General features: G+C 38.6%; 1 protein-coding gene across 1 annotated transcript in view; it reads right to left on the reverse strand.

Moving 5' to 3' along the window:
• Window positions 1–168: 168 nt before the first annotated feature.
• The window catches only part of Paxbp1 (PAX3 and PAX7 binding protein 1), a 30,171-nt gene continuing 14,510 nt past the window's right edge, over window positions 169–15,829 (reverse strand). Inside the window, exons 9-18 of the mRNA XM_028756317.1 lie at window positions 12,711–12,810; window positions 12,512–12,627; window positions 10,912–11,111; window positions 10,561–10,705; window positions 9,493–9,614; window positions 8,849–8,925; window positions 8,231–8,297; window positions 5,503–5,649; window positions 3,390–3,544; window positions 169–1,609 (exon numbers count right to left, since the gene is read on the reverse strand). Coding sequence (XP_028612150.1) covers window positions 1,492–1,609; window positions 3,390–3,544; window positions 5,503–5,649; window positions 8,231–8,297; window positions 8,849–8,925; window positions 9,493–9,614; window positions 10,561–10,705; window positions 10,912–11,111; window positions 12,512–12,627; window positions 12,711–12,810 — 1,247 coding nt within the window. The 3' untranslated portion in view covers window positions 169–1,491. The remainder of the gene's footprint in view (window positions 1,610–3,389; window positions 3,545–5,502; window positions 5,650–8,230; window positions 8,298–8,848; window positions 8,926–9,492; window positions 9,615–10,560; window positions 10,706–10,911; window positions 11,112–12,511; window positions 12,628–12,710; window positions 12,811–15,829) is intronic.

Below are 15,829 nucleotides of genomic sequence, written 5' to 3' on the forward strand. Positions count from 1 at the left end.
AGCACTTTTTATATGCATTTCTAGCCTCCATTCACCTTGCATCAGACTCCTAGGATAGTGTTAAAGCCTGTTCCTAAAAGCTAGCACAGGCAGTCAGAGCTTATCTGAAGAATTACTAAAGCCAGATATAGGAAGAGTGATTTTAAACTGATGGACTTGGAAACACAGTTTAAGGACCAAATACATATTTGTGTTTGTTTTAATTCATGAGAATGAGTTCTCTGAAGTTTAATTCCATTTAGGAGCCATCAAAGATTAATAACAAAAAAAACCCCTCTCATCCAGAATGAACATGTAAAGATAAGATATGCTCATGCAATACATACAAAATTGATGGGGAAAGGAGAGCATGACACTGTCCTATCCAAGTACACACCGGCCTGTTAACAGCCTCACCATATGAACCACTGTATGTATGCTCTGAACTTAGCCACCAGCAAAATACAACAAAGGACATATTTAAAAATTGATTTAATGCTTAACTAAAGCTTAATTACATATATATTTATCAAACGATAGTCCTGAATTTCCAAAAAGTTCCTCTTCTGAAAATCACAGAATCAGAAAGCATTAACCTTAAACAAGTTTCTCTGAGTATTCACAGTGTGGTATAAACATTACAGAATACCGGACAGTAAATTGCCTGGGCATGTCTAATCAGCAAGGCATGTTCTTTATTGCATATATATCTCACATATGTGGGATTCAAAACAGGATAGACAACAGAAACTCATGTATCTATAGGCTGGGCAGGGAAGAAAATAATGAAAAAGGACAGTCAGCCTATACCATGCAGTTAGTTTGTGGGTTTCTTGTCAAAAACTAAACTGACATCCTACCCCAAACTATTGCATATATTGCCTAGAGCTCATATTAAACCCACAGTTGCTTCCAAGGCTGACACACAGAAGTTCCACACTCACTCAACAACAAAGTCTTCTTTCAGTTTTTGTTTTAAGGCAGCACAGCTACAGTGACAGTAACACTAACCAAAGTGGGAGTGAAGTCCATCACCTGCCAGTCCTTCTGCTACAGCAGTGCAGTATTTCCCTAAGACAATTGCTATTGGGTAATTTCCTGGTGTTAAAAAGCTTCCTCTGTAGAAAAACATCGCAAATTTCTAGCATGAAAATCCATGGTGGTATAAATATACACACGCGTGCGCACACACACACACATATATATGCAAAATTACACAATTTACACTAAACACACATCATTTGTAGAGGACACTTAAATGAAATTAATTTAATGACCATATAAAATACTTTCATAAACAAAATATGACAGGCAGTAAGGAAAACATCCATAGACTCCTAGAAATAATCTGAATTCCTTTCATTCTAAAGAAATCACATTTAAGGACATGGTATTAATATAATGTTTTTGTATTAAAACAAGAATCAGTATATTACAGTTTAAGAAACTTTACATATATACAAAATGTACACACTGGGAATGGCAGCAAAGCAAACACTTTTGGTCTCAGCCCTATTTCCCTTCAATCAGAGACTTGACTTCTTTCACATTGTGATCACTTGCAACAGATACTGCATGATCCAAAGCCCGGACACTTGCAAGAAGTTTTACTATCTGCTTTATATTTTCCCTGAAAGAGATAACAAAATTTGCAATATTATATCGAGATAAAATTTGTTCTTGATTTTACGACTAACTTAGAGAATTCACAAAACAACCCTTCCAAGCTTACATTTGGAGAAAAAGACATGAAAGCTACACCATGTTTTCAAACATCTGCAGGGCTGACAAGATGGCTCATTTGTAAAGATGATTGACCAAACCTAATGCAGAGTCACTCTCCAGATCCCACAAAGTGGAAGAAGAGAACAAACCCTGGAAGCTGTCCTGACTGCCATACAGGCATTATGACAGGTGTGTATGTCACTCTCAAAACAGAACAAAATGTATGAGAAAATTTTTCATCTGTTATTTATCCATATAAAAAAAAAACCTTCGTGTTTAAGCGACTGGTCTAGGGACACGAAATTCATTTATACTCAGAAACAAAACAACTTCATTTAAATAAATGATTTTGATCAATATCTACAAAGAAATCCAGTATGACTCCAAGCTCCTTTGAAGCTGTGTTCCTATTTCCTTCCCAGCCATGTAGTCTCAGTTCTTTTGGAGCACAACTTAACAAAAACTCTATTTTACTTCATCATCAACCTATGAAGAGGCAGACTTCAACTCCTTTAACTCATCCAATAACGAGTATTTCTGCTTTCTTTCTCGGCCCTGCCATAAGCACTTTACCTTACTTTGAAGAAACCCTGGGATATGAACATCAGAATTCTTGAAAGGATGAGTAAGTACTTATCTCTGAATTTCATTCCAGGATTACTGACTAAGGGGGCAGCAGGAGCCCCACACCAGAATTATACAGTACAGGAAAAACAGAAGGCACGTCGAACAGGCTCCATTTGTCCTGCTGCTGTGTGAACCAAGGCCTACAAAGCACTCAGGCTGGCCCTAAGCTTATGTGTGTAAACCAAGGCTTATAGGGCACTCAGGCTGGCCCTGAGCACATTTGGAAGCCCAGGCAGGCCTTGAACTTTTGAGGGTCCTGACTCAGCCTCCTAATGAGCTGTGGCCATCTCCTTCCTAGAAAATGTTCACGAAAACGAGACATAAGTTGTTCCCAAAACCATCATGAAATGGCTTTTAGTCCATAGTATGGATCAAGGTATAGAGTGAAGGCTCCATTAAAATAGAGCCTCAGGGCTGGAGAGACAGCTCAGCGGTTAAGAGCACTGATTGCTCTTCCAGAGGTCCTGAGTTCAATTCCCAGCAACCACTTGGTGGCTAAAAACTATCTGTAATGGGATCTGATGCCCTCTTCTGGCGTGTCTGAAGACAGCTACAGTGTACTCACATACATAAAATAAATAATAAATAAATAAATATTAAAAAACAAAAAAACAAAAACAAAACCCAGAGCCTCAACTTTAACACAAGACTGTATTTCAGTGGCCGTTCTTTCTAGGTTTACATCTGCATGATGACACCTCAAAGGCCAAGGATCACTGCATCCTAAACCTGTGAATCTACTCAATTCCTCAAGAGACAAAACTACTACTACTCACTGCTCTAAGACTTACTGTAAGTCTTTCTCTAAAAGCTTTCAAATTTAATGTATGGAGATGGGGGATACAAATAATGTATTTTGGCAGGTTTGTAACACTAAATAAATGTACAATGAAAGAGAATATGATTACTGTATACCTTACATATACAAATATAATGAAACTGTTTAACAATAAAGAAACAAACAAGTTAAAATGACTCCACTTAATTACTTAATATCTCTGACAACTAAAGAAACTCTAGATTATCATTTCATTAATTACAATAAAGAAGCAAATTACCTTGCATTTCTTTTTTCCACATCAGAGCACCCGATACTGTTCCTGTAAATTGTATCTGCTAAATGTACAAGATATCGGCAAAAATTTTCTAACTGAGAAATAGTTCTTTCTCCTTTCAGATTCACAAACCACTGTTTAGGGAAACAGTTGATTACCTATGTAGAAGATACAAATAAAATATTTACAACATCATAACGAAAATGTCAAAAGCTAAAGCTCTATGATGTCATGACTTAATACTACATGAGGTATCTTTTGAAAAACCTAACTTCTTATATTAACTATACCAGTAAGTTTGATTTTTTACAATGGATCACACACTCAAAACAAGTTAATTTGCCAAGTATTTAAATAGACATAAAATTGATAACTGGGTGCCTATTTTTTTTTTCAGTTATCCAATGTGACTTAAGCAAACTAAGTTTGCCTTGCAAAAATATCTGTATGAATATGGTACTATAGTCTCTTCCTTCCCGAATACTTTAGTGACTGGTATCACCCATGTTGACTTGTAAAAACCCAGTTAGCCCAAAATAAGAGTAAGAATATCTATACAAGAGATCCAGCACACACCAAGAGCCTTAACCCAGCCAACAGGGGATTGTAACCTTCTGGCCTTAGTGTCAAGGCTTGAGGAGTATGGGACTGGTTCTCTTCAAGAGAAGACCGTCTACTTTGGTCAGTCATTATCCAAACAGGTAAAAAAGGTTCACCATTAAAAGAACAAGGGGTTGCTAAAGGAGTGGCTTATCCCAGGGACACAGCAGGTATAAATGAGCCAAAATCTCTCGTTCAAGAAAGAGAGCACTTACTTAAAGAGGGGACATATAAAGCTCTAAAAGTCTAAGGGATAAAACCACACAGGAAAATAGAACAATCTCACTCAAAGATGCAGAACTTGAATCTAGTGGACAGATCTTAGACAAATTCACACCAAGAGGACATTATGAAATAACTGGCCTGTCCCCTTCAAGGGTGTCGGTTGTAAAAGAAAGAATGAAGCACTCTTCTAGATTAAAGGAGACTAAAGAGACTTGTTAATTAAATAAGCTGGTGTGTTTCTTCGAGGGAAGAATATTTTATATGACTGACAATGCACACTGGGATGGATCACTAAGGATTAGGGAAGAGTACATTATCAATGTGAGTGCCCAGATACTAATGGTTCTGGTCTGGTCCAGAGGAGTAATTTTCAGGTTTGTAGGAAATATACACAAATATATTTGAGGTAGTGAGGTTACGTATCAGAGATTTAGTCTGATGAGGCTCTAAAGTTAAAAATAAAAAATTAAAATTAAAATTGTGCTAGGTGAGGTGACTAGCACCTTCAATTCCAGAACTTGGGGAGGCAAAGGCAGTCCGATCTCTGAGTTTAAGGCCAGCCTAGTCTACACTGTGAGTTTCAGGACAGCCAGGAATACAAAGTGAAACCCTGTCTCTGAAAAACCAAAACCCTAACAAACAAAAAAACTCACAACAAAACCCAAACAAACAAAACCCTGCTATTAGCAGACTTAATTTAGTAATTATTATGACTATTAATGATTACTAAAAATATATATTTAAAACTATCAAACTGTATAACTCATGACTATAAGTAGAACACCCAACAATATTAAAATCATTTATTTTTGTTTTTCAAAACAGGGCTGTCCTGGAACTTTATATGGACTAGGCTGGCCTTGAACTCAGAGATCCACCTGCCTCTAACTTCTGAGTGCTGGGATTAAAGGCATGAGGCACCCTCCACTTACTCCATTAAAATTATTCAAGTGAGAGAAAAAAATAGCTACTCTGAACTGCTCAAAACAATCAACTATGAAGAAAACTACTCCTAAAATAAAAATTTCATTGATATCTAGCAAAACACCTGAAGAACCACAAATATAGACAGATACACTTTCATGTATTGTTTCTTGGTCTCTTGGTTAAGATCAAATGTCTATTTCTTGGGTTAAAAAAATGTAATGTTTAGGACAACCTGGGCAGTTTAATAAGTACAGCAGGTCCAACTGTCAAAGGAGTTTTATAAAACTCCCCTAGTTTTCAGACAAAGAAGCTGAACTTGCCCTGTATGTGTGCTTTAAATTACAGTACGTGTTACCCAACTCACATTTTGGGCTTTTCTGATGCTGTCATCTCCGTATTCTGAGTTCTGAAAAGCCATGAGGATGTATCTGTTTAACAAGCCATCTATTGATAACTCTTGAAGAGTTTTGTTTGAGAAAATGCCATACCACTGAAGAAAGTTCCCCAATAGCTAAAGAGAAAAAAAATATATTGACAAGAAATATCAAGCAATTATTATTAAGTACAAAGTACAATAGTTACATAGTAAAACACCAAATGAAGTACGATGGATGGATGCCTTGTATTAACAAACACTTTTGAACTATCTGAATATTTCCTACAACAAAAGCTACTCACGCTCAACGTGTATAAAATGAAAGATGCTGTCGTGAGATAAAGCCTCATGCCACCCAACCATAACAATGTCTAGTTTTCCACTCATTTCTCAATGTAGTAAATGGCAGCACTCTGTAGCCAACTACTTGGGCCAGAAGCACAGAGAGGTGCTTCTTGATCTTTGTCAAGTACTCTGACTCCATCTGCACCCAACCTGTGCTTTTTGCCACTCCACAGTTCCTGCACTGACTGTCAGAAGTGTACTGCAGTTAGTGCCTTTTCGAGAGATGAGTTCCAAACAGAAACAAGCCTAGATATGATTTCAGTATCTCCACTTAATTTTCTTAAGAACAACACAGAGCTAGTCCCCTTTAAAAGAAACATCATTACACACATAGAGGCTTGAGGGTATGTAGAATTAATTTTCTTGACGAACTCTGTTAAGAAGAGCTATTCAAAGGCAGACTGGCCTTAACTAAATTCTCATCTTGAGTTACCAATGGAATGACACTGCATGTCAGACTGTGCCTCCTTGACCTATACAAACAACAACAATGATAGAGCCTATTTGACAGAGTCATTCTGAGGTTTCAATATGAAAGGTGTGGCACAATAGAGAGATAGCAAAAAAAGTTCCAGTTTTCATTATCACCATCCTCAACCTACTTCAATCCATTAGTTCTATACTGCACACAGAATCACGTTCAAAGTGGCAATTTATTTATGTCCTTCCTATGCTAAAAAAAAAAAAAAATCACCCATGACTCTCATATCTATACTCAAGTAACTTTCAATTAGGATAAAACAATTCAATGCAGAAAGGATTGTCTTCATAACAAATATTGCTGGAACAAAGAGGGATTTTTATTAAATAAAATAAAACCTTATTTTTATTTAATTTCATTTCGTGTATATGGATATTCTGCCTGCATGTATGTCTGTGCACCGTGTGTGTGGTGCCCGAGGAGGTCAGATTAGATTCCCTGGAACAGGATTTACAGGCAGCTATGACTCTCCATGTGGATGCCAAGGTCCTCAGTGCTCTTAAACCTCAGAGCCATCTCTTTAGCCCCTAAAGTTAAAACGTAAACAGATGACACAGCTAAATGTAAAACCTAAAACTATGAAACTAGGTACAGGAGAAAAACGTCATGGTTCTCTTTTAGGAAAGCATTTCTAAGTGTGACTTCTAAAGCACAAAGAACCCTGGGCAGGAGAAGGGGAGATGAGCAGTGCTGAGAACTCCGCTCAGGTGCAGTCAGCTGGTCCAATGTCCAGTGTGCAGCATCATCACCAGTGCTGCAGCTTCAACTCCAGCACCGAGGAGGGAACTGCACAGGAGTTCAAGACCATCCTGGGCTGCACAGCAAGTGTGAAATGGGCCTGGGCTTTGTGAGACCTCAGTTCAGCAACAACAACAGCAAGAACAACAACAAACAAAAACAGCCAGCCTCCCCTGGTTTCACTCAGTGGGTTGAAATAAGAACACAGACTGAGGAGATCCTCACAGCATCTCTCTCCTCATTATTCCAACTGAAAACCATTTCAAGTCCTCATAATTAGGAAATGAGTTGAACAAAGGAAAGCTGAACTCTTACACCTCCCTCAGCAGTAAAAAGCAACAAATCACTACTAACATGAAATGCAAGTGAAGGGCAAACACTTCCAAGGAGAAGAGCCAGCCTCAAATAGCTCCCTACTGTGTAACTCCACTAATAAAACCGTGGAACACAAACAGGTTGAGAGGTCGTCACGAGTGGGCTAAACGACCAAGGGGACAAATGTACTTTATAAAATGCACAGAACTGGAGAGAATGTGTGCAAATTACTGCAGGAGAGACACACAGACAGAACCTCATAGCTTCCTATAACCTTTAGGGTAAAGACAAGCTGTCCCCATGACTCTCTTGCTCCCCTAATCCTGGCCATCTGCACTTGTCTCCATCCTCATCCAAGCCACTCTCCTTTACCTGGAGTCTACTTGTGTTACACTCTCAGGATCACTTCCCGGGGAGTGAGAGGGTCTCCTTCTGCAGTGCTAGAGCGGCAGACTGGAACTCCCAGGCCCTGTATCACCTGTGTGTTCTCTACCTGCAGACTGTGCTGTACATCTCGTACAAGGCTGTGTCTCAGCCATGCTGCACTGCCTCAGGAGAAGCTGGTGCTCTAGCTGCTCAATATACTATGTTCTGTCTCAGTAAGCTGTGACCTAGAGTTGAACAGTTTGTGAGACTGCATGGACCTTACTTTCAAACTTTCCTGTGAAATTATCAAACTGAAATAAACCTTTGAAATAATATTTGGTTGTAAGATGAAGGCGTGTGTATGTCTTAGAGATATAAGCCTGAGAGTTAATAAAAAACAAAAATTGTCTCAATATATAATACATGAAGTCCAAACAATTACATATTTTTAGATGGTCTATGATTACATACCTTGACAGAAGACCAAAACTGTCGTTGAAAAAATAAGTAAGGCCCAGAATTTTTATTTTCTAAGACACTAAAAGAGAAATAAAGCATAATCAAATATTTTATAAGTAAATGCTGCTTCATTCTTATCAACAAGAATGTCTATAAGTAAAGAGGATCAGAAAAAGAACTCAGTAGTGTACAGCTAGGGTGAGGCGCTGGGCAGAATGCTAGCTTAGCATTCACCTCAGAAGCAACAAGCAGGTGAGAATATAGACAGAGAGAGTAAGGGTCAGGGGAAAATGGAGAGATAAAGAAGGGGAGAGGGGTAGAAGGAGAGGAGAAGTCAGAGAGAAGAAAGGAAAGAGGGAGATGCAAAAAGGGAAGAGAGAAAGAGAGGAAGCAAGCGAGTCTGAAGCCCTGTGAAAGCAAATATACCAAAGGAACCAACAACAAACTCAATTTTGAGATAATAAAGAAGAACAAAGAACATCGTTTGCTGTATTCTGTTCAAAACAATTCCTCCATCTCTGGGTAATTTTACAGTACACAGTTTATATGTCAAGCCACTTTTATTTTTCTAGTTTAGACCCTGAAAGCAAATATAGACTGTTACACTTACTGCCCAAATGGCTTACTTACTTTTTGGGATATAGGGGCATGAATACATCATCATCTAAAGTTCTTCTCATCCTCAATAAAAGGGCTTTAAGGTATACCTAGAGAGTTAGAAGAATTACATTTGAAGTTGTTAAACATTTTAAATACAATTCTACCAGATAATCTTTCAATGATTAGTAATTAATATAGTCATTTACCAATTTTAAAATTTCAAATCTACTATATGAAGATTTAAAATCAACATACTTTATTTCAAAATAAGGTTAGCTGAAATCCAACAATGATAAAAGACTTTCCCAATAATCTCAATGAAAGCAGTGATTTTACATTTGGGGTTAACTTTTAGAGTATCTGGTCATTTTAAAATATGCTTTATCAATTATGAACTAATCTAGTGGTTTTAATTTCTATTCTCCCCCAAAGTAGTTTTTACTAGAATATTTGGTGGAACCAGAAGTGGCCTGTGCTACTAATGGCATCTTTCTTCCATAGAAACTTGTACACCTGAAAACTAACAGTTTAACTGTATACACTTCAAGTTTTTACAGCCCAGATCACCTAACTAGCCTGGTTGATTCAGAATAAGCCTTCATTCTCTTAAACTAGGGCTCATTTTCAAAAGAAGAAAAAAAAAAAAAAAAAACCTAGCCAAGTATATAAAGTACCTGTGTGTTTTTATTTTCTGCATTGACTACTGAAGGATAGCCATTTATTAATTTCAGTGTGATTCCAACCATCCTTGAAGTCTGTGTTGTAGAAAAGGGATCCCACATGTTTTCAGCTATCACTATTAAGAAACAAAAGATGTTAAAATGTAGAAAAATGGCAGCTTACATTTTTTTAAAAGATTGATTTATTTTATTATGTATATAGCATTCTGCCTGCATGTACACCTGCAGGCTATAAGAGGGCACCACATCTCATTATGGATGGTTGTAAGCCTCCATGTGGTGGGAACTGAACTCATGTCCTCTGGATGAGCAGCCAGTGGTCTTAACCTCTGAGCCATCTCCACAGCTTACTTACAATGTTAGATAGTTAGTTCTTTGGTTATAAATACCAGTATTTATTTTGTGCTTTATAACATAAACTTCAGAATTTGTCCATTATAAAAAGTCCAGGGTTTAGTGAAGCCCTAACGGCCTTCAGTCAGCATCAGTGCTCGAACTGTGGCACATCCACCAGCTGCTGGCCTTACAGAAGGGCCATACTGTGGTGGGCAGCACTGTGTCTGACCATCCTTTGTCCAGGTAATTAAGGATTCTGAGGGAGAAATGTGGAGAGACAGCAAGACATTCTTACTCATGTTACTCAGTGAAAACAGAGATGGGGAGCAGGTTCCCCTTCATCCCAGATCTTGTTTTGACAACCAAAATTTCTATTTAAATTTCATTTTTACCTTTTTAGTTAAAAATAGGTTCCTGTATCAGTAAATTCTAATCTTTCAAGAAAATGAACAAAAGAGATGTGTATGACTCCCCCAAAATATCTATTCGGTTTAGCATCGAGCAATCTTGAATCTCTGAAACCAACCTATCAATCAATCATTGCTCCCAAGCGTAGGTTCCTGCAACGTGGCCTTCAAGCCTCAAGCTAATTGTTTTCTATCCTCTAACATCCTTGGACCAGGTGATACCTAACATTGGTTATATAATGTCTGCAATAAAATGGTCACTGGTCTAAGAACACTAGACACATCTGAGACTCAGTATGCTGAGGGCCCCCATAGATACCTGTCAGCTTGGGAAGAATGACCTTCTCCACAATGGTGGGCAGCAGAGCAACATCAACATCATCCTTCTCTTGTTCTCGTTCTTCACAACCATAAAACAGCAGAGATTCAAACCATAGCATATTTTCAAAGTCCCGGCATTTTGCCTAAAATGTATCACAAATGTTACTCAAACATTTACAACTTTTGGAGGAGTGATTTTTAAAAAACTTTATTTAAAACAGATTAGTATCAGATACAGTTTATCTTAATTGATTATCAACTATACTGTATCTCCCTTTCTAGCTTTTAAGGCATGAAGTACTCAAATCCTAGGTTACATTGTTTTTGAACACTGGTAAGAACCACCCACCTCAAGAGGAGTCCAGGTGAGGAGCTGAAGTCTGATTAGAGGGTTGAACAGTTTTGGCAAACAAAGACCAATGTAAGCATCCTTATAGGACATGTAGTATTTGGAACGCCATGCTTCAAACTGTGCTTTAATGCAGTCAATTGAATAGAAACTCTCAAGGACATCTTCAAAAACTTTGCTAGACTCTTTCAAAATTCGATCTAGAAAAAATTTAAAACAAAGTTTAGAGCACCAGAACCCCAGCAGTAGACTACTACCATGTTCACAGGACACAGCAGTTCACTGTTTTTACTGGTGAAATGGTTCAGCTAAGAATGGTGCTCGCTCCCACGCCTAACTGCCTGAGAGCAATCCTCAGAACCCACATGCAGACAGAAGAACTGAACCGTCTTCTCAAGGGTAAACCATCTTTATGAGTGAAGTGTCACGATGTCTAGAGTGAAATACATGCACACCCAGACAAAGAAAAGCAGGAAATATCAGCATCTTCTTCAGTCTGGACAACAGGCCAATGCTGGGCATCATCATGCTTTCAAATTTCCCACAGGTCCAAAATGTTCAGCATAAAAAAAGTCGGAGGTTAGGTGCGGTGGAGCACACCTGTAAGCCAATCCCAGTATTTAGGAAGTGGAGTTCAAGAACATCCTTGAGTAGGTAACAAGCTGAAAGTCAGCTTGGACATAAAATGAGTTAAAGCTAGCCTGGGCTATGAGAACCTGTTTCAAAAAACCAGAAGTCAGAGAAATTGTGCCTGGCAACACAGGAAAGCTGAGACAAGAGGATCACAAGTTCAAGGCCAGTCTGGGTAATTTAGACAAATTGTCTTAAAATGTATTTTTAAAAGGCTGAAACTATAGCTCAGTGGAACTTAAATTTAATTCCTAGTACCTCAATGGGGCGGAATGGGGATGTGGGAAGTCATAGCTGAATAAAGTTCTCTAATAGTCTATTCTCAATATACTTCCAAATGAGCACAGCCAATGAGAGGAAGAGAACTTAGAGAACATTCTAGAAATGCCTAGCAGAGACTTGTACCAACTGCTACTCTTGGTTGAAATTACACACTACTCTCCAGGAGGCTCTTTCCAGGCTGAGAGCTAGTTTACTACAGCCTTAACTTTCAGACCAGACAGCCTCAGTAGAGTAGACCACAAGCTCCAATACATAGTTCTGTTCCTTTAAAATTCCAGTTCTGAAGACTAAAATCACTATACAAGTATTAATTAAATCTCCAAATAAAGTGTTAACTCTTTATTTTTGAGAACTGTAGCAGTTTAAAAAAAAAAAAAGAGCACCTCACTTATTGCAGAAGACATAAAACTTCTGAGCATTTTATGATTAAAGACCACAAGAACAACAAGGGCTCTTGCTGTGAGCCAACAGCCTGAACTCAATCCCTAGAGACTCCCCAGTGGGTGAAGGAGAGAACCAACTCTCTGAAATTACCCTGGCCTTCTCAAGCCCATGGTGGAATGCAGACACACCCACAAAGAAATAAATGTGTATTTAAAAAAAATTTTAGTAAAAACTAGAATTTTTTTAAAAGCAAACCCACGAAGAGAACAATTTGATGAGTCTCATTTCCAAATAAAAGCCTAACCTTTCTCCAGATTGAAATTAGTAATATCTGTAGACGTCTCTTCATCATCACTGGAAAGGCCTTCAAGGTGATCTGCCATCTGACCGGTTTGCTCTCTGGCTTGCCTACGTCGAGTCCTAGATAACAAAGAATGATTTGTTTATTTAGATAATGAATTCTAGCTTCCCTAATAAGACACAGCAAGTATTTTCAGAATCACCTCCTGGCTTCCCGCTCTGCAATCCGACGTTTTGCATGTTCTTGATAAAGTGCCCGATCACGTCCAAAGGAATCAAGATTTGGTGCCATCAAAGCTTTATCTGTAAAACAACAAATAGTTAAAATTAACAGTCTTCCTTCAACCATCATGAGGAAAGAATCTGCATAGAACAAGCCATTAATAGACTGCTTGCTAATCCCAACAGCAAGATTCTGCAATGACTGGTAAACTAGACAGGTTTTAGTATAGAACAAATCTTGGAATCATTGAATTTCCATGAGAAGAAGTAGAAGACTTAAAACAACGATTTCTAAGAGCACACAACTACTGCTGGGCTTACTGTCTGACTAAACAACAGGACTAGCTGATCCTTTTACAATCAACAAACAAGTGGAAAATCTACATTCCCCATGCAAAGGAAAGACAATGTTTTCATGAAGGAGGCTGAATGATGAATGAAGACAGCAGAGAAACATATGGAAAGACCTCACAGTTCTGAGGTCAAGGCTTTAATAATTTCGCTCTCCTAGCCTACAGAAGTTTCACCACTGTTAGGGCAGGCAACACTGTGGACACTCCGCAGAGGGAAACTTCATACCACATGACCCTTGCCACCTCTTAATTCTCTAATAACAGTCTAGCTCTCCTTCTGAAGACTCTGTGTTCATGTTCTACCTTTAGTTTCCAACTCCCTCCTGCTTAAATTTGTATTCCAGCATCACAGTTTTAAAGAAATGGTTCTTATTATTTCCTTCACAGCACCCCACCCTGGGCCCTACCTAGGCTAAGGATATACAGGTCAGCTGGCAGTGTTTGCCTGCATGTAGGAAGCCCTAGATTTAGTCTGCAGCACCACATCTAAGGGGTGTCGTGGCGGGGGTGGGGGAACCTCATAAACTATCCCCCTGAAGCTATAATGAGCTCTGAGGCCTCCCACTGCCACCAGTATCACTGTTCCTCCGTCTCCTTGACCTATTACTAGTATTGGCCTTTCTGGTGATTGTTAAGTGCTTGTTCACACAGAAGACGTAAGATTGGGGCAGGAGACGGCCCAACAGTTAAAATGCACACTACTCTTACAGGAGACCAAAGTTTGGGTCCCAGTACCCACATTGGGGTGCTCATAATAGCCTGTTAACTCCAGCTATGGGGTTCTACGTCTCTGACCTTCAAGGGTACCTGCACCCACACACAGACACAATCAAATCCACAGAATTTAAAAAACAGCAACAAAACTTTTTAAAGAAGAAAAGCAAATATAGAATCTCCCTACACATATGTGAGAACTAAGAGGTGTTTCCATTATTGTATCACTGATACAATGACAACTCTTTTAGAGACCCCGGATGTCAGCAGCTCTACAAACTTGCTTAGAGTATGGGGTGAAAGGAACACTTTCTTCTCAAGTCCCTCATTTCTACTTAGACATTCTGGAAAATACAGACTAGTTATTAAAAAGCAAAACAAAAAACCAAGGAACTGGTGGGTGGCATGCATGCACACAATGAATGGTGTCACTTAAAGCTCATGCAGATTTTTTTCTCACATAGATTTTTGCTACTAAAATGAGCAACAGGAAAACAAGCCCTAAATTCTGCTCTGCGTTGTCTCCAAACTGCTTTACAGCTCACCATTATTTATTTTCCCTTAAATAGCTGACATTAAGAGGTATAACTCTAGTGCTTACACATTAGATGAGAAATTAAAAACAAAAAAACAAAAACAAAAAACCATGGTTTACTTCATTCCTATTAAAACTATACAAAATAACTGCAAATAAGAGCTTACAATCTAAACAGATAAACCTGACACTGTTCTTTTAAAAAGGAACATTGAATTGATTCCTACGTGTCTCACATAATTTTCTTTAAATCTTTTGTCAACTATATCCCTCAAAAACAGTGGCCTTTTTTTCTACTTTCAATACTTTCCATTTTTCAGTCTAATTAACATGCATCATATAACTATCACTTCAAATCCCAGGTAACTACACAGCCTCATCCTATGAAGAATAAACTATAAACAGTGAGGACAGTGAATGTGCTGCAGAGCTCACACCACTAAACTTAAAAGGAAGTTATTTCCTTTAGATGTACAATGGTTACCTGTAATCTGCCCCCGAAATCTGGCTCTCTGGATCAAAAGTGATCTGGGAGGGATGCATTAGTCATTTAGGTGCCCAAGGTCAATGATGCAACTTAAAACTTTTACAGCAAAACCAGGCCAAAGTGGCTTACAGCTGAATCTGCAGGGCTCAGATCTGAGTGTCACAGTACTTTCTCTCTGTGCCCCTCTCACACCCCATCAGACAAACAGGAGGATGCTCCCCATGGATCCCATCGCTGACTGGGAAGATAGGCTATGTTCTGTTCTAAGACCAGCACAACGCTCCTTTATCACTCATTTGGAGCAGCTGTTTATCATGCAGATTTCTGAATAGGAAGGACCTAGGAAGACTCTCTGGGTATAGGACCGGAAGACCTGTATTTTAAATGAGCACATCAGATACATACGGAGCATGATACACATGGAGACTGCTAGCACAGCAACAAAGAAAGGACAAAGGAAACCAGGAGGAACCCGCACTAAGACAATTCCCATCAGACCACCCGAGAATACGGGATACAGTGAGGAAAATGGATTCAAGGGTTCCTAAAGCATCTAGCTAGAGAATCTCAACTACAGGGATTCAAAGAGCTTACAACTGGTTTTGGTTTTTTTTTTTTCATAATTCACGTCATAAGTAACAATGTACTCCAATTTCTACAATTTTCACAAAATTTCAAGAACTGTATATATATATAATATGTATTATACAGCAAACTAGAAAAAAAAGCACATTTAAAAAGAAATACAAAGCATTTGCTTTACCCAGGGGTGGCAACAACTGCTCTGGTTCTGAAGCTATCACGTGTCACACAACACAACCTCCTCCCTGCTCCTTTCCCCGGAACTCCCAAGTTCCTAAACTCAGTTTCTCTTGCTGTGATCAAAATAGTATTTGTATCAGTGTCATGAATAGAATGCAATGGGATGGGGGTAGGCTGTCAATTAGGGCCAAAGAGACAGTGGCTTTATGATAAATGCTGATCATATGTTCATACGCTGTAAAGGCTGAC

The sequence above is a fragment of the Grammomys surdaster genome, unplaced genomic scaffold (genome assembly GCF_004785775.1).
Source record: "Grammomys surdaster isolate TR1022 unplaced genomic scaffold, NIH_TR_1.0 126118, whole genome shotgun sequence".
In the NCBI taxonomy this organism is placed as follows: Eukaryota; Metazoa; Chordata; class Mammalia; order Rodentia; family Muridae; genus Grammomys; species Grammomys surdaster.